The 18,946-nt window shown below is 36.1% G+C and overlaps 1 protein-coding gene across 11 annotated transcripts in view; it reads right to left on the bottom strand.

Moving 5' to 3' along the window:
* LOC149782598 (piezo-type mechanosensitive ion channel component 2-like) overlaps positions 1-17,110 on the bottom strand; it is a 263,620-nt gene extending 246,510 nt beyond the window's left edge. For all 11 annotated transcript variants that reach the window (XM_089934052.1, XM_089934060.1, XM_089934057.1 and 8 more), the window contains exons 1-2: positions 17,021-17,110; positions 15,701-15,850 (exon numbers count right to left, since the gene is read on the bottom strand). In XM_089934052.1, the coding sequence (XP_089790178.1) occupies positions 15,701-15,779 (79 nt within the window). In that variant the 5' untranslated portion in view covers positions 15,780-15,850; positions 17,021-17,110. The remainder of the gene's footprint in view (positions 1-15,700; positions 15,851-17,020) is intronic.
* Between the last annotated feature and the right edge of the window lie 1,836 nt (positions 17,111-18,946).

An 18,946-nucleotide genomic window follows, 5' to 3' on the forward strand; every position in this document is an offset into this window, starting at 1 on the left:
CTATTTTGTACCACTTGCATATTTTTGCTCTTGGGGAAAATATATACTTGCAAAATCATTTTTATATTATGATTTTTTTAACCAGTCACTGTCAGAAGCAGATTTTGGGAAAAGAAGTAACTAGAATACATTTCTATCAGTTAAGTCTTGCCCAAAGGTTGGGGGGGGGGGGGAATCTTAAAACCACAAGATGCACTACTGATTCTTTCTAGATATTACAGTCACACACTGTATTCTGCAGCTCAAAATACCTTATCTGGATGGCAATACAAGTATCTGGATGGTAACACAAGAGTCTGACCTGATGGCTGCACCTTTTGAAAATTTGAGTCTTGAAAAGTGCTTCCCTATATCCTTTGATGGTTGAAGCAGAATTATTTCTCTTGAAAAAGGAAAAGAAAAAAATCAGCCATGCACTCATAGAGGGAGTGCTATGATTAACATGTTTCCTACTGTAAAATCCGACAAGATTCTCCACTCGGCATCATATACCCTCTCTCCCAGCTTAAATGATACAATCAACAACTTTGCTCAAAACTTGTTCTAGCAGAAACATCATTTTAGATAAGCCTATCGTAATCAGAGAATCTGGGAGATGTAGCATAGGTGAGATCTCCTGTGTTGAAAGAGCAGGTCCCTGGTCCCTCCTCTTGAGTAATGTCCTGGGCTGGTCCAATAGCAGGTCAAGAAGATAACTGAACCACGATCCCAAGGGCCAGAGAGAGGCTACTAAAAGAGGCTCAGAGCTGTGGAGGGCCTTACTTTTTGAAGTATTTGTGGAATCATCCTGAAGGGTGGGAAGGTGTAGGCAAAAAGACATTCCTACTTCAGGCTGAAAGCATATACTTCCCTGGCTGTCTGGTCAAGGACAGGGGAAACAAAAGGGAAGCATGCTGTTCAGTCATGCCGCAGACAAGTTTACCAATGGATATAGTCCTGGTGTACAAGCCATTACAGGAGGACTATATCCAACCCTCATTTGCAGATTTGTCCAACACAATATTCTTTTGCCAGGAATGTGCCAAATTCAGAAGACAATCCCTCTGAGGTTGCCCAGTGAAGAAGGTTCCAAATCTCCATGCAGAAAGAAGCATCTGTGCCTCCTTGTCTCCCAAGGTATGCTAGCACCATATTGTCGTCAGAGGTCTTCACACAGTTGATGCACTCTTGATAGCCTACCAACAATGTCCTCATTTCCAAATTATTGATGTGGAGAATAGATTTCTCCAAACTCAAGAAACACTAAACAATCAGTCCTTCCAGCTCCAGAGATTGGCCAAACCTGAACATGACTCATCTGTCAGCATAAATGTGCTTTGGGGATGTGATTGAGGACTCCATCTGGAGACTAATCCAAATTTATCCAACCAATCAGATGATGGTGAAAATCCTGACCTAGAGAAAGGAGAAACTGGAGTGAGCACAAGTGCAGTCTGCCTAAGGGAACCAGGTCCGCAGAGTTCAAGGTCCACAGAAGAGAATGATGTAGAAAAGCCATCAATGTGATCTTTGCTCTCAGTGCCTCCAACTGGGTCAGGATTTTGTCTACTCTGTCCTGCAGGACAACGACTAATCCTCTGTTCATGAAGAAATTCATCCCCTCATATACAAAATTTTGAGATGGAACCAGCTCCAATTTCTAGTGGCTGAGTGAAGGCTCAGTCTGGTCATCACAAGAAAATGAGAGCCTGATTTTGTCAAATTGATAACCAGCCACTGGAGGATACAGATCAACTACTCCACACTCGGCAGTGAGCAAAATTGGAAGATCTCCACATCCAAACAAAACCTGAGATAAAAATCCTGTGAGTAACGATTGAGATGTTAAAGTATGCATCCTTATGATTAACAAAAACTGCCCAGTCACAAGGCCACATGGCATTCCTAACTGAGACTAAGGTATCCATCATGAAAAGTTCCTCCTGTACAAATCTGTTTCAGTAGAAAGGTCAATAATTAGATAGAACTTCCAACCCTTTTTGTGAAGGAAGAAAACCCTGGAGCAGAAAGTGAGAGACCACATCCTTTATTCACAACAGATTAAACCAGTTAAACCATGAAAGTCCTTACCAAATAGAAAGTTCACGGACCTGAAGCCAAAATATTTTCTTTGTGATTGAGAGAACCCAACCAATGCACATTATGCTTGACCAGCCTCTTAAAAAAGTGACAGTCTGGCACCTAATGGAGAAAATACCCCTCATGAAGGAAGTGAGTCCTTAGAAATGCCTCCACCCCTTTTATTAAGAAAGGGTCATGAGTCCTCAAACTTCTTCCCATGGCCTATTTAAGGACCACTGCTAGTGTGTGACTGCTAGGAGGTCTAAACTGGGTTGCTGTCTGGACCAGGGGTGCATGGCTATAAAGATTAGCTGGCGGCCGCTATATCAAGTCAGGGTGACCCTGCTTCCTGGATTACTGACAACTTTTGACATTAATTCTGATTATTAAGCTTCACATTCAATAGGCTCTCAAGAGTTTTCTTATCAAGATTTTCTCTTGAATCTCTTAGATGTATTCCATTTCATATTAATTAACCAGTGGGTTTTTTTTAGCATTAGGAGAAACCAGTTTTGGCATTTTTAACATGACTTGAAATAAAACATATACTGCTCCTAAATATTCCTCTAAAAACATCTTGAACAATGCAACAACAATTAAATAATGCAAAAATGCAAAATACCTACTTAAGTGTCTGTGCCGAAATTATTTTTTGGTCAGTCTCTTCTTTTAATCTCACGTCAACAAAGTTCAGCGGATTTTTATTAAGGCTTGAAAGCTATAATCATCACTAATCCCTTATTACTTAAAACACCAATAAAACATTCCCCATTCAGCCCTAACCTCTACATTTTACAACAGTCAGGTAAGACCAAAAAAGATACGTGTTCATATTCTACTGGTTTTAAAATTCGGGTATGCAGGTCTTTTTTTTAAAAAAACTTTCTATATATTTAATGTGACTTATTTGTGACTTTGTTTTGTGTATGGCTTTTTTGATTGCTTTTATTTTACCATGGGGAAAAAAGTGATAGGGTCGGCAATGAGCAATAGGGACAGTCGGCTGACCAGAAACATATTTTTTTGACTAATCAATTAACAGAGTGTTGTCCGCACATGTTAGCCTTCATAATCTAATTACTCAGCCACACATCATTGCACTGGTCAAGATCTAAGTCCCCTTTAGACTGCTTCTCACTGGTTTCTGTAATGCGGTGCTAGAACACACAATTTCTGATATTTTGGTCTAAAACAATCAATATTAATCTTTTATTTTTCAAAATTAAATGTGTAAATTTCAATTAACAAATGGTATGCACAGTAGATGGCCTTTAAAATGGTAGTCCTGTAATACTGCCAGCAGAATTATACATATATTTATGGGCAATCAAAAAACTCCAATATTTGGTCAAAGGTTAATTTACATAGTTCATTCCTCTTCCTCTAATTATCATGAACATGAAATATGATCTAAAAACAACCAAACCTTAATTCAGTGTGTGTTTATGGATTTTAACGTAGCTTTAAAAAAATTCCAGTCATATCGCTACTATGTCTGCTGTGTGGCAGTTTATAGTGATGTCTAGCACTGGGGCATCATGCCACAGACATGTAGTATTATGTCCCACCCAGTCACATTATCCTGACAACAGTGCAACTGGTCCTAACACTAAGATCTTAATTCTGAGTGACAAGCAAGGCAGCTGCAAGTACCATTTTTATAAGACTTTGGTACGACATTGCCAGGGTTCGAACCCCACAACCTCCTGCATTAGAGGCAGATGCTCTAACCACTAAGGCCACTGAAGCAGTCATAACCTACATTCAGTTATGTGCACCAAAGTGTGGCATCAGTGACCTGTTAGCTCTGACTATTCATTGGGAGGATATTTTTATGATACGGTATAAACATTTATCTAGCAAATAATGATTACTGGCGCAGAGTCAATTTGTTATGGATAGTGCAGCCTCTGTAGAACATTATGCCAGAGGTGAATCATGCTTAATTAAGACAGATGTTCTAGCCAAAATCAAAGTACATAATAAAAATGCACCAGATAGTGCTCAGATTTAAATTCCAAGATTCAAAACCAAGGGTACATATCTACTGTGAATATTGCATCCAGTTACAAATCTAAAATGACAACTCTTACAAAAACTTTTATAGTACCGAGTTTTGTCAATATGTAAAGATGATGAGCATAATATTGGCAGACTAAAACACTGCAGAATTACTGTAGTTACATAAAGAAAACTGCATCATATACTACATTATATCACAAAACAAGCAGGGCAACAACTCTAACAAAAACTGTGGTTGCAAAAGGATTAGTTCATATGGGCAACATTAGATCATAACCATAATATTCACCAGGTTTCATGACAACCCATCAGAATCTCAGGGACCAGTTGTGTTAATAAGATTATGTTATACACTTCTAGAAGACAGAACGAGCAATAACTCTAAAGAAAAACTTGCAGGTGCAAGAAGGGAGATAACTCCAAAATAAATAGAGGGAGCAAATTGATTTGTTGGCAAACAAATCTTCAAGTGAAGGTGATATTATTTACAGTTTCACATCATTCCATCAGAAACTAATGGACTAGCTGCACTGACAAGTGTCATGGAAGGATACGTGGATTAGCATAACTACAACTTCTATCACTGTAATTGATACAAAAAATTATGCCTGACCTCTGATCCCGATCTGATTAAAATCAGATCTCTGCTTTGTAAATGAAGATCTGACAGCAACCGCTCAAGAGTCATGTTCTGGCCAGTTTTGGTAACCTATGCTGCTACCATAATTGCTAATTTTATCAACCATTCAGATATATCTTTGCGTTTGGGGAAAGGGCACAGAGGATGAAGAGCATCAATATATAAAGAACAAATTGATTCACTTTCAGATTCTTTAAAGCTGCATTTACATTGGCTAATTTAAAGGTCACTTGAACATGACCCTTAAGCAGAGATCTGATTTTAATTCAGACTGCCTCTGATTCCTTCCAGGGCCCAAAGGAGAAGGGTCAATAAATCACATATTCTTTCACATATATTTACCACATGGGTAGGGGCCCCGAGTGGCCGAGTGGTCTAAAGTGCTCTCCGTTATGGATCACTGCCATCTCACCTCTGTCTGCATGGGTTCGAGTCTAGGATTTGGCCAATGTGGGTATGTGAGAAAGCTTGCCAGTAGCTTCTCGTGGGTCGGTGGTTCTTCCCGGGGTTTTCCCGGGTTCTTCCTCCACCATTAATACTGGCCGCCATACATAGCCTATCGTGTGCTGAAAAATGGCGTTAAACCCTACAACAACAACAACAACAACAACCACATGGGTAACCTACACATCCACCCTGCAGTTCAAGAGATGGGCAGACAGCATCACAATACCCCTCACTGGATAACTAAAGCTGTTTCTCTAAAACTGATATGTCACCGGTAGAAGCTTAACCATTCCTAGTCCAATGGTAATTCCTATGTCAATGAGGTTTGGAACATCTTCTTACAAATACCGGAGGGAGGGGGGTAGTGCTTTTCATCATATACCAAAGATTCCCAGATTCCATGAAATAAAAGCAATCCAAGTGAAGGGAATAGAATTTAAAGCACAAAAAAATGCAGCAACCTTAAAGTAAACAACAAAAACCTAGCCATGTTGACCCCACCCCCTTCCAAATTTCAATAACGAGGGCAGTAAAAGAAAACTTAACACTGAGGCTAATCAGTGATGTGGATGGATATGCACCCAGGCAGACAGACACACAAAAAATGACCACTTTTGTCAAACTTCCACCGAGACGGGTTAGACAACAGTGCATACTATAACACTGAAATGGGTGAGGGGATTCAGTTTGTTAGAAGCTGGCAGAATTATTAATGTTTGGGAGGGGGTGTTTCTCTTAAACAAGTCTTTAAATTACATGTACTTCTGGGATTTTACATGAAAAAGAAATTGCTTGGTTCAGCACAACAAAGTTATGTCACTGCTGAACATACCCAAGTCACTTGCCACTAACTACTGAAAACATATCAACGCTTCATTCAAAATTTATCTCTCCCTCTCCTCCCCCATTCACAAATAGTAATCAATAATAATAAAGCTATCAAAATTAAGTAAATTTAAGCCACTGCACAGCTTGATAAAAGAATGTACATGATCCTAATTTTTAATCAATTCTGTAGCAGTGAGTCTGAACTGGTGATGTGTAATTAGTGTAGCAGGTGTTAACAGCTTTTTTAATTATACATGCATTCAGCCACCATTCAGCTGTTACATATACCACACTGAGTCTTTAAACTGATCATATTCTTACATAATCCAACAGCCAAGCAGTTTGAGACATGTTATTCTGACGCGAGTCATTTTCATGTCTTTTCAAAACTGTTGCTGCTTTTATCACAAATCATCATCTGAGCCACAACACAAACCCACCAGCATCCCATCCTCATCTTGTGAGCAACAGCAGAATCAAGGCAATTATAGATGTGACACTATGCATGGTTATCATTAATTCTGAATAGTACAATCAAGACAATTATAGACAAGACACCTGGCATGGGTATCAAGGCAATTATAGATGTGGCACTAGGAATTAATTCCAATAGTACAATCCAGGCAATTATAGATGTGACACAAGGCAAGAATATCATTAATTCTGAAGAGTAAAATCAAGGCAATTATAGATACAACAAAAAAAGTCTTCACCCATTGAAGTTTTGTCTATGTTTCCTGAAAGAATTAAATCTAATTCTTCCATTTAAATGATCTGGATATTGACAGTCAGAATAATAAGGTTCACATTCTTTTCACCCTTATCGATCAAGAAATCAACAAATCATTGCAAAAAATTGTAAATACCTATCATAATCAATTCATTATTGCCACAAGCAGCTTGTCAGAGGAAAACGACCGATGTGAAGAATAACTGGAGGTGTCTAATTTACACTCACTGATTGGTTAATTGATCAGCATAATAATAATAATAATGATAATAATAACAACAATAATAATAATAATATAAAGAGGGTAACACAATTAGCTAAGAACTAATCTACCTTGAGGACCTCATACAAAGGAATTTATATATTTTAGCTCTATCTCTGAAGCCACCGGATATACTGGGTTTGGAAGAAGGTAATAGAGTAGGCATTTCTAATCTCAACTAGAATACTATTCCAAAGCAAAGTTTTAGAGTATTGGAAACTTTTTTAAATTAATTCTTTATTTGGTTTGCGAATTTAATACTGTTTGGTAGACATGTCACAGGTAGGGAATATTGCCAGGTAGCCTATACTGCAGGGGTACACAACCCGTGGCCTGCAGGCCGGATCTGGCCTGCAAACGTGCTCTGTCCGGCCTGCAGGGCAAATTAAAACAACACAGAAATCTGGCCTGTGAACAGTAATTATATTAAAGAAATTAGAAATCCACTGGGATACCAACAAATTTGCAACCTATACCAACCTGACACAGAGCTTAAGCCTAACTCAAAAAAGGTGGTAATGTCATCCTCACCAAAGAAGTTGAAAAAAGCCAGCGCAAAAGGGCAACATAAACTTGGCTTGCCAATCACTAATCAAGACCACCCTAGTCAATCTGGTCCCTGTGGCGTTGCAAAACTTGTCAACATATGATAGAGACCAGGGCATTTTCTAGCACAGTAACTAGAGAAAAACTAAACATACATGGTCCAAACATACATGTTCCAAAAGAACGTGCAAAACAGAGAATTTCATTTATCTCATCACATGGAAGATCTGTAGCCTTCACTATGCCAGAGGAACTGAAAAGCTACACAAAAGGATCAACCTTCATAGATCTGATTGGATGACAAAGAAGCTGTACAGAAGCCTGGTCGCAGAAAACTTCACTCCTGGCCACACTTTCAGTGATATAACACTTACTGCAATTGCTCACAACCCCAACTGGAGTTCCCAAACCAGGAAAGAAAAGGAATCTTACTGGATATGCCACCTTAGAACATTGAAACCAAGTGGTTTAAACCAAGAAGACTAGAAAAAGATAACCATACATATAAAAAATATAGCCTATAATGACTACTATAACAATGAAATATCCGGGATATGATTTGCACTTACATAAATTTACATAAAATAACATGTCGTTATGGCTCCTCGATTTCTAGGTCAATATAAATATTTTCAAGTATTAGCAACAAGTTGAAAGAAACTAGCTGAAACATAATACAGTTAAAGGTTTAATTCCTGTAGAAAAAGCCATATAAAGTTTTGCAAACATTACCGTTTTTCTGTTTTCATTTGATTGTCTTGTCTATGTTTTGTATTTGACTTTGAAAAAGACTCATTAAAGAGTCGAAAATGCTCAGGCTAGTTAGATACTAGTTTCACATTGTCCAATGTCAGTTTATTGCTTTTATCTTAATCAATCCCTGACACGTGATCCCTTGCTAGATCCAGTGCACCTGAAAGGATTGTTATTAGCTATATGATTTGTATTCTTTATATATATATCATTTAAAAGATAAAGCACATACAACCACCATTATTATTATTTTTTTTAAAGATCATAATAGTCATTCTATCTAATGAGCCTTAAAACCATGTCAGATATACTTGTGTGACATTTTAAATCAGCTGATGTTGCAGCCAGATTGTCACTATTTGCATCTGGGACAAACCAGACATTATTAGAAGTCATTTTTTGCCACAAAAAACTATTGATATAACCATCTATTCAGGTTAATTTGTGACAAGATTTTCAATATCTTCATCATGGCAGCCATACATGTGATCACATCAGCATCAACCTGACCAGCCATTCAGCTGGAGTAACAATAACAAGATTTTAAGAGTTTGCTTTGGTGGCCATAGTGGCTGTCTGGGCAGCAACATTTTCAGTTAGGACCACCTACACATCATAGAACACCATCTCTGCTAGAACATGCCCTACGTAGCACACATGACAGAACTTATAAGACACTGAAGCTTGATCTGACGAGACAATGAAGTTTCAGTTGTGGAAATATAAAACATGTTAACATTGTTTTGTACTTCCATTTAATAAGCTGCGGAGTTTGGGCTACCAGTATTTTCAGCAGTGCTGTTCTGTTTAATTAATTTCACAGACCACTGGTCACTTTTTGTGTAAAAATTGATTGATTGGGGCAGTGACTGATTACATAAAATCTAATCTGATTCCCAGTATGATTGATCAGTGCAGTATTTGATGGGTTTAGGGAATTTCAGCACATCCTCTAATGTTATTTCCAAAATGTAATGCTCATTACAAGCTAATGAGAAACTATTACACTCAAAGGACTGTAAGCCATGATCATCAAATCAATAAACAAGCCCACATTGTGACTATGAGGTCATCCTTATACCTCAAAGAGTTGTAAAGTATATGCATATACTAGGTAAAAACAGCAGGCATATATATGTATCTTAACAGTATAATAGTACCACTATGCTTGAGTGTACTTGTGTTGTAAACATTGTAATGTTTTACTGTGATGATCACTAGTCAAGGACAGCCATCTACATGACAATGTGCAATGAAGTAGATCCATGGCCTTGAGCTAACAAAGATTCAGTCCTGAGCCAGGCAAGGAAGGAAACAAAAATAAGAACTATGAACTTTTTGTCATCTTGTTATAATTATGCTTTTTATTGTGTTCTAAATACCTCTTTTACCAGCCACTTTAGCAGATGAAAATCCTAACAAAGATTTGCCTCTAGTTTGCTCACTCAGAACAGCTTTTAATCAATCAGCTGCTACAGAAATATAAATGTGGACAAAATGTTAACAACCTATATTAAAATGTGTAAAAGGCTTTTATCTAGAATTTGTTTTGTGACAGTTTTGAAACCATTCGTTAAGTACAAAGACTGGTCAGCTCTCCCTCTGGGAAGCACTTATTAATACTGACTAATGAGAGCAAAATAGTAATGTAACAGCTTGGAAAGCAAACTTCAAATAGAAACTATAGACTTTCAATGAATAAAGTCAGTAACATATATTCCCAAGAGATATTACTTTCATTAAAGAGAAAAAATGGGTAATTCCTAATTCAGAGATTGGAAAATTCACTTGACAGCCAGAAATGTTCACTCACTCAATCCCTTTAACAGAATCACCTAATGCTTTAATATTTTCTGTTTGTAATGGCCACTTAAACATTCCAATTGTATACAGCCTGAGAAGGCGATTACATAGGCCATATATAGTCAAATTTTATACATTCAAAGAAAGTCATTACAAGGGACACCTACTTAAACAGTCCACTTTTGTACATCCAGAGAAAGCCATTATAAGGCAATCTACTTAGTCTGATTTTGCAGATCCCAGAGACCACCTATTTAAACAGTCCAAATAAGTAAATCCAGAAAAGAATGATACAAAGTCCAACCTCTTAAACAGTCCAATTTTGTACATCCTGAAAAAGTAATTACAAAAAAACACCGACTTCAACAGTCCAATTATACACATCCCAGAGAAAGCCACCTACTTAAACAGTCAAAATGTATACATCCCAGAGAAAGCTGCTATTGACAAAGCATTTAAACAGTCCAAATTGTGTAGATTTTAGAGAAGACCATTATACACAAGATTTATCAATACATGTACCATATTAACACATTAACCCCTAGCGACAACTTTACGAGGCAGGAGGTAGTAGCCTACTGCCAAGCTCTGTAGCGTCATGGTCATGCATGATACACTAAAGTGGGTGGTATTATAGAAAGGTAGACAGATGTAACTCTACAATGATACCAAATAATCTGGAATATCTAGTTGCACTACAAAATACAGATAGAAAAACCTCATTTTTTGGACCCGACTTTTTTTTACCCAAAATTTGCCCGTGGTTGGAATTTGATTTTGTGTCTGTATTTTAGATTTTTGGTCTCAGATCTAAGGCAAACCAGTTTGAACTGCAAAGAGACAGATGAGCCTTTGCAAAAAGTAGGATAAGATGGGCATTTGGAATAAAGAGTGGTCTCCATACAAAAATAATGGCTCCGTTTAGCAAAAAAAAAAAAAAAAATCCCACTTTTACCCTTCTGTTCATGCACGAGTCAAATAGCCAACGAAAATCGATGTTTCTAACACCACTAGGCAGTATGTTATTGAAAGATGACCGGGGATTTGGTGTTTTCGAGTCTATTCAGAAATAGCTTTCAAAATATGTTTCCTACTCAATCACAGTGACTTTTGATACCAAAATCAATAGGCTTCTTCCTTACTCTTATTGCAAGGCTGACATCTTGGGTAAGAAAAAGCCTATTAATTTGGTAGTCAAAAGGGTCAAAAGTCAAAATCACAATGAAGGAAAAAGAAGAAAAAAATGGTTTTCATACTATGACATTAGTTCCACATCTCAGACCTGGGCAAATTCTGTGGATGGATTTAAGCTATCAACAAAGTGTGATCCAGGTCTCAGCCTCTGTGATGTAGAACTAATGTTATTGTGTCAAAACCATTTTTCCTATTCCAGTCACTAAGAGGTCTACAAAGTTTGGTCCTGGTCAGCAATGCAGAATTGTGAAACCCGTTTTTATATCAATATGCTTCGTTCTTGCTAACCACCAAGTAACTGTATATGATGGAAAGCACAAGTCATTGTTCAAAACTTTTTTCTTCTTCTTCCAGGTAGTATCCTTCACCTTTGGACCCTTGGTTCTTTCTTACCCCAAGTGCAAGCATTCAACAAAGTTTAGTACCTGTAGATAATGCAGAACTAGAATTGTTGTGATAAGCACTTTTTCTTCTTTCAGTCACAGTAACCTTGACCTTTAAGCTTTTGATCATAAAATCAATGGGGTTCATCCTTATAACGAGTACAAGCCATCCACAAAGTATCTCGCAAATAAAAATCATTATTTGAAAATACATTTACTTGAATCCATCATGACAATCTTTTCACTAGCAAGGGTTACACAAGTTTCATTGAAGCAAGTCACTGCTATATATGCTATGAACCCATTTGTATTAATTATAACTACAGAAGAGAAGCACATAGAAGCCTTGGTGGTGAATAAACACAACTAGCACCTAGCAGTAAATTCACTGTTTGAACTTACAGATAGGACATCAAAGACAAAGGATATTTTTTATCACAAAGCAAGCAACCTCGGAAGCTGACTTTTAACTTTGAAGCCAGTTTTTCTTTTTTTTTAAAAGGATATCAATACAAAAGTTATTTTATTGCAAAGCAGGCTGACTTCGGAAGCCGACTTTGGTTTCTTTTTAAGTGTGCTGATTTTTTGTTTGAAGAATATATATAAAGACGACCGAGATATGGAAGCTAACTTTGGTTCCTTTTCACCAGTATTCAAGGGAATTTTGAAAATAAATTGAAACAATGGAACAAATTTAAAGTGCTTCATGCACGGACATTGATGACCCATCGTTATCCAGAATATTTGGAGAAAATAAAATCATGTGATGAATTCGTGAAAGCCAGGAGAAGCACATGATTTTGCCAACAATATGATCATTAACATGGATGAAATTCTAGTGTACTTTGATCGTATTCCTGGACAGACTGAAGATAAGATGGGGATCAAAAGTGTGAAAATTAGCAAAAATGGTGCAGATTCGGAAAAAATTTCTGACTTTAGTCCTTGCAGTTTCCGCTTCAGATGATGTGTCGCCTCGAACAATTTGTCATGGTAAGAAAAAGCAACAAAAAGAAAAATTCATGAACCAAAAGAATGGATCTTATGTGTGCAGAAGGGCTGTGTTGATGAGATGCTGCTGCAGTGGATTAAAGAATTTTATCTCAAATACAGTTTTATATTTTTTAAATAAAATTTCAGTTGGAAAGCATTTTCCAACATCCAATTTTCAAATGATTTAAAATGTGTCTCGCAACATATGACTAAAAAAATGCTGTGTCCCAGAACATACAGTGCACAAAAAATTACTTTCAAAATCTATTTATGGTGTCCCAACGTATATGGTAGCTAATTTTTTTGTTTCTTTTTTACCAAATATCATTATAAATGATGCAAACAACAAATATTATTCTCTCTACTCTACCACAAATTTCACAGAGTTCAAATGCATTATTCACTGAATTTTTGACATTTTCCACCCTTTATGTGCATTTTTCTATGATCATCACTTCATACAAGCATGACCCTTCTATTGTCATTCCTTTGAGACCAATCTAATGATCATGACATTTAATGAAATTTGTATTACCTACCCTACAGACCAGTTCAAACCCAGAGTAAAGTTCAACATCCAGTTGATCAGAAAAATGCAAAACTGATTACCACCTCTTAATGTTTTGAGAAAAAAATTATCAAAAGTCATGAATATTATATAGTAGTTGCATGTACATAACACAAACTAAACTGCAAAAAGCATTCACTCATATATACTGCTACGAGTCTGCAATTTCTTTTCCCAAAAATAAGTTTATGAAAATGATATTAATCCATATCTGTATATGAGAAGACCTATATCTGGCCTCTTTGTCATAAATGTTTTTGACTCTAAATCTTATTCAAAAATATTAGCATGAACTGAAAGTCAGCCTTTGTCCATTTTTAGCAAGATTTTCCATCCTGGGGTAATTTTTATTAGTAAACTCTCTAGCAATGTTATGCAACGGCAAAAGTAAAGAACCAAATCTGCTGCTGTGAGTTAAGAGTTTTTGTGATTAAGACAACACAAAAACTGTAAAGCACTAATGCTGTTGTGAGCATACAATTTTAAATCAAAATAAAATAATCAATCAACATGAACCTGTAAATGCCAGTGCATTATATGTCAGATATTGGTCTACTGCTCACAGCTGGGTATGTCATAACCCAGTAAATACAGAATGCCAGTGCATTATGTGATGTCAATATTGGTCTACACTGCTTACAGCTGGGTATGTCATACACCAGTAAATACAGAATGCCAGTGCATTATGTGATGTCAGATATTGGTCTACACTGCTCACAGCTGGGTATGTCATACACCAGTAAATACAGAATGCCAGTACATTATGTGATGTCAGATATTGGTCTACACTGCTCAGGCTGGGTACTTCATACACCAGTAAATACAGAATGCCAGTGCATTATGTGATGTCAGATATTGATCTACACTGCTCACAGCTGGGTATGCACCAGACAGACCAAATACAGCAGCCTAGTGTATTATGTAATGTTACATTTGGGTCTACTTTCTTCATAGTTGGGTATGCCTCATATAGTCACATAAGAGTTAATATAGAATGAGGTACATAATGTGCTGTTAGATTTTTTCACACATGGGTAAATACACTGGTTAAATAAAGTACAAAATTGGCATCCTAACAAGAGCATTGCCATTTCTAAACAGCAGTCAGTCATGCAAATCAAACCCATTATAAAGGCCTTTTATGAAAAACTGGCACATTTCTTGGAAAATTAAACCAGAAAAATTGCATACCCCCCCCATTCCAATCAATATGTTGTTTTTTTTTCTTTCAAATACATGTAATTATATTTAATGGCATTTTCTCAGTTTTGTATGTATGGCCTATCATGTGCTGAAAAATGGTGTTAGACTCACAACAGCAACAATATTGATGTGGTTTATTTTAAAAGATACCCATTGTCGTACCTGTCACATCCATAAAACTTCCCTTAACTATGCCCTGCTCATGTTTGGAATAAATGACTGTCCAGCTGAAGTACTGAACTTAATCAACTGGACTAATGAATGCTGGTTGTAAAACATGGACTTTATTGATTAATCCAGCAGGGATGCCAAATTAGTGAAATGGTCATGAATATCAATAACGTATAATATCTATGAATGAGATGATTGTTAGTCAAGCCCTTATGCAAGATGCAAAGACTCGTATATAACGCACCAGCAGATCTGGGTCAATGTAGTTTATTAGGAGTAATCAATAGAACAAACAACACAGACAGTGATCTGAAAAAATATATAATGATATGATTACAAAAACAATCACCATGAAATTAGAAAACATACATGCTGAGAATATTTAAGGTAGGAGGCATTAGGTCTTTAAGTTTGTTCTTGCAGTCGAAATAAGTGAGTTTTGAGAGCACTCTTGAATGGGATCACTGTGTCTTTGTGTTTAAGTTCAGTGGGCGATTCATTCCACGTTGCTGGGCCCTGGTATGCAAAAGAACACTGTCCATGACTTTGTTTTCATAGTGTTAATAATGAGTATACGATTGTCAGAAGAGGAGCATAAGTATCTTGCTGGTGTGTACACATGGGTGAGGTCGGATAGGTATGTTGGACTAGAGTCAGACAGTGAAACGTAGTACAGAGAACAAATTTTGTGTTTAATTCTGGATCGAATGGATAGCCAGTGTAGGGTACAGAGCAGTGGGTAGGTGTACTCTGATCATGCGCTGATCCGTCTCAGTTCAAGATATGCAGCCTTACATATGTTCATGACATGTTGGTGCAATGTGAGATTACTGTCCAGAGTAACACTTATATAAATACTCTAGTTTGCCCTGCTTATGGTCCAATGAGCTAAAAATTACAGTGGTTTGTGACCCATCGTACTTAAAATGTAACCAAGTTATATTATATTTTCTAACGCTTTGTGCTTAATGCAAGGACTTTATACTTGTTAGCAAAATAAATAAGATCACCTAGGTAAATAACTTAGTGCATGAAGAACAACTTTTTAAAAAATCACCTGAAAACCATAGATAATTAATCATCAGTTCTAACTTACCTGCCAAGAGAACAAGTGGTAATAGCAGTCGGAACAGAAGGTAGCAGACAAATCGTGCAACCTTGCTTCTTACAGTCATTTTGAAGCCTCAAGCTGAAGTATATATGAAATCTCCTCTGGATGTCATACAACCATTAAGCTTCCTGCCATCTGTAATATGAGATACAGACAAATTAAACAGTAAAAACTAAGGACGAAATGATATATGCCATGTCTTGAATATCATTATTAATTTAAGGCAAAGAATAGATCTGCAAGCAACTAATAATTATTCATGGCTACTGAAGATTAAAAGTATGTATTGAAATTGCAAAGTTATCAATGCATGGCATCAGTGAATCATTTCCACCCAATTAAAAAAATGTAGACGTGAACATGAACAAAGGTTTTTCAGATTCTATGTACACAATTTTTCAAAAAAAACAAACAAATACAACACAGACTGGCATAAGATAGTTGCATCTTGTCTGAATATATATATTTGCAATATGATTTCCTGGGGAGTCACGGTGGTGAATAGCAACCACACATCTTTTTATCCTGAGAAATTAGTAAAATATGCTATTTTCATTACAATTCTGCAAGAGTGACAACAGTGCCTCACTTTGCATAAAAATCTACGTCATAATTATTTTCTCCCCACCCCTACTTTGTAATAAAAAGTGTATTTTAAAGATTTTGATCTTTACTCTATGTTTGTAATACATAATTGTTTTGCGGTTCTTTACAGTTGTACGATATTACTACTAGCACTACCACCACCATTACTACTACTGCTACTAATAATAATAATAATAATTATTATTATTATTTTATTATTATTTTATTATTATTATTATTATTATTATTATTATTATTATTATTATATAATCGAGTCTTGAGAGTGTTTACTTCACGGCTGACTCAGCTACTGTTTCGACACGCCTGAAGCCCTACGCTCGGCAAGTCGCGCCACCAGTAATGTCAGAGAGATTAAAAAGAAAACTCTACTACCCTCAACATTTGCATTAGTAAATTATTCAAATGTATTATTTGGTAAATTTAAATGAATGAAAAACGCGCAATAAATATCCCCATGACAGAAAAAGTAACATAATTAAATTCTGGTCATCTGCCACTAGACTTCGAGATCGTTCATTCTGCGCCCAAAAAAAATTGCGTGCATCTGCATCCATGCGATATTGACAATATACTAAACAGCACATTCAGAGGAAATCACACCTAATTCGGTTAACATTCAATGACAGAATATTAACTAATTACAAACATGTTATGCAAACATAAATAAACACATTTTCTATAACATGACTTAAGACTCACCTGATGACAAAAGTATCTGCAAAGTTTCTACAAGTGCCGAAAGTATTATGCGTTTGTCAGCATACGTCGAGTTTCACCAATGAAATGACTAGTTGTACATTCGGTGTGAACATTATTTTTATCCCTAATTATTTTATCTACGGATGTAATATCCAGTCAGCAAAAGAGATTCGTGTCACTGGTTAGGATGTTGTTTATGATATTATTAGAAAATCAGTTTTTGCTTTATTTAGTTCTAGATTCGAAATCATGGTACTATTTTCGTGAAATTTATGATATCCAAACTTCATTTTCTCAAAACAGTCGGTGTCGTATCCTTGCTTTCAATTTACCTATAGATCAATATTTAATGGATTTAGTATGTGCTTTAAGTTTCAAATGCTTGAAAAGTTCAAATGAAAAATAAGCTGGTTTACTGATTTACTGGATGTAGATTTTACTCGAAAGACAATTCAATGATAACATTTTTTATCATAACAGCTAAGTACGTTATGGTGTCTTTTACTCTTCAATAACTCTTTACACGTATTTTTGTTAACTATATTGCGAACAAAGCACGATATGCACGAGCAATCAATAAATACGTTGGGTTAATTTATATGCAGTACTGGCCTGATTTATGAAAAGTTTTAATTGTATTGTCTTTATTGAAACATTAGAAATTTTATATCATTTTTTAAAATTTTAATGCGATAGCTCATATCTATTTTGATATGATTTAGGCTTAACATTTGCTAATAACTAGATGATGTAAATATAAAAGCTTAAAACCATGTTTTTTTATTCTCTTACTATGTTTGCGAAAAGAGTTATAACTACAAAAATAAATAAAGTATGTCTGCTCAATTGTTTTTTTTTTTATTTATATATATTATAAATTTTCACATGGTCCGAATCAGACATGTATTTTGTAGTATATACGTTTGCTTTACCAAGGCCGGCTTTAGGCCTATTGGACCGATTTGGCCCAATCGGGTCACAAGCTCACAGGGGCCCCGCGCGTTAGTAATTTAAAAAAAAAATCTATATATCTATAGAGAGAAAGTAGTTTGAAAGAGATGGAAGAACATGTTAAGTTCAATATCATATCAAACTTATTTTAATGTTTATTTCTAAATGCCGTGCTCAAGTGGGGCCTGCGCGTAAATCCGCGCGTAAATTGTCATTTTCTTGAATCAGGGATCGAACCTGCGACCAATGGCATCCGAGGCGGACCCTCTAACCACTAACACATATTTACACAGAAAGCATAGTTTAATTCATTAAGATGATTTCAATAACAAGAAATAAGGACCTTGCTATGTATATTTAATTTGTATTGTGTGATTGAATTTTGTCCATATTTGAGGGTAGGAGTCAGTTCATTCAGAGACATGTTGCATGATATCGTTGTGATACTTCAAGACTGTTAGCACATCAAAAACAGTCCAGGCTATTGGTACATCAGCGTATTCAAGATTGGAATTAATTCGGAACGACACTGGAATTCATTCGGAATACTTATTATGGACTTGTGATAGAACTTTTAGGACTATTTGGATTTAATTCACAATATTGTATAAAAGTTATTTTGATGTTGTTTTCTTTTTAATTTTGACTTTAAATTTTTGGGGGGAAAATTATTTGCTGAATTGTATTTTGTTGTTGTTTTATAATTTTGACTTAATATTTTTTGGGAAAAAATTATTTACTACGATCCATCCCATCATGCCCTTCCACACAGCTCCAGCTACTGCTACGACCGCAGTGACCACTCCTTCACCGAGTTCCTCTCTGCAAGATCTACAAAAGCAACCCTTGTGCGTGTGGTGTGGAGAACGTGTGCCTAAAACGCAAATAGCCTTTTTCTGTCAAATCTTTGTGGTGTATTGTGTCATCTGTGCTGCCATTGTCAATGTGAGTTTGCAACAAGGACACAAACAATTG

This window comes from Sinohyriopsis cumingii, chromosome 15 (genome assembly GCF_028554795.1).
Source record: "Sinohyriopsis cumingii isolate HCF-2022 chromosome 15, ASM2855479v2, whole genome shotgun sequence".
NCBI lineage: Eukaryota > Metazoa > Mollusca > Bivalvia > Unionida > Unionidae > Sinohyriopsis > Sinohyriopsis cumingii.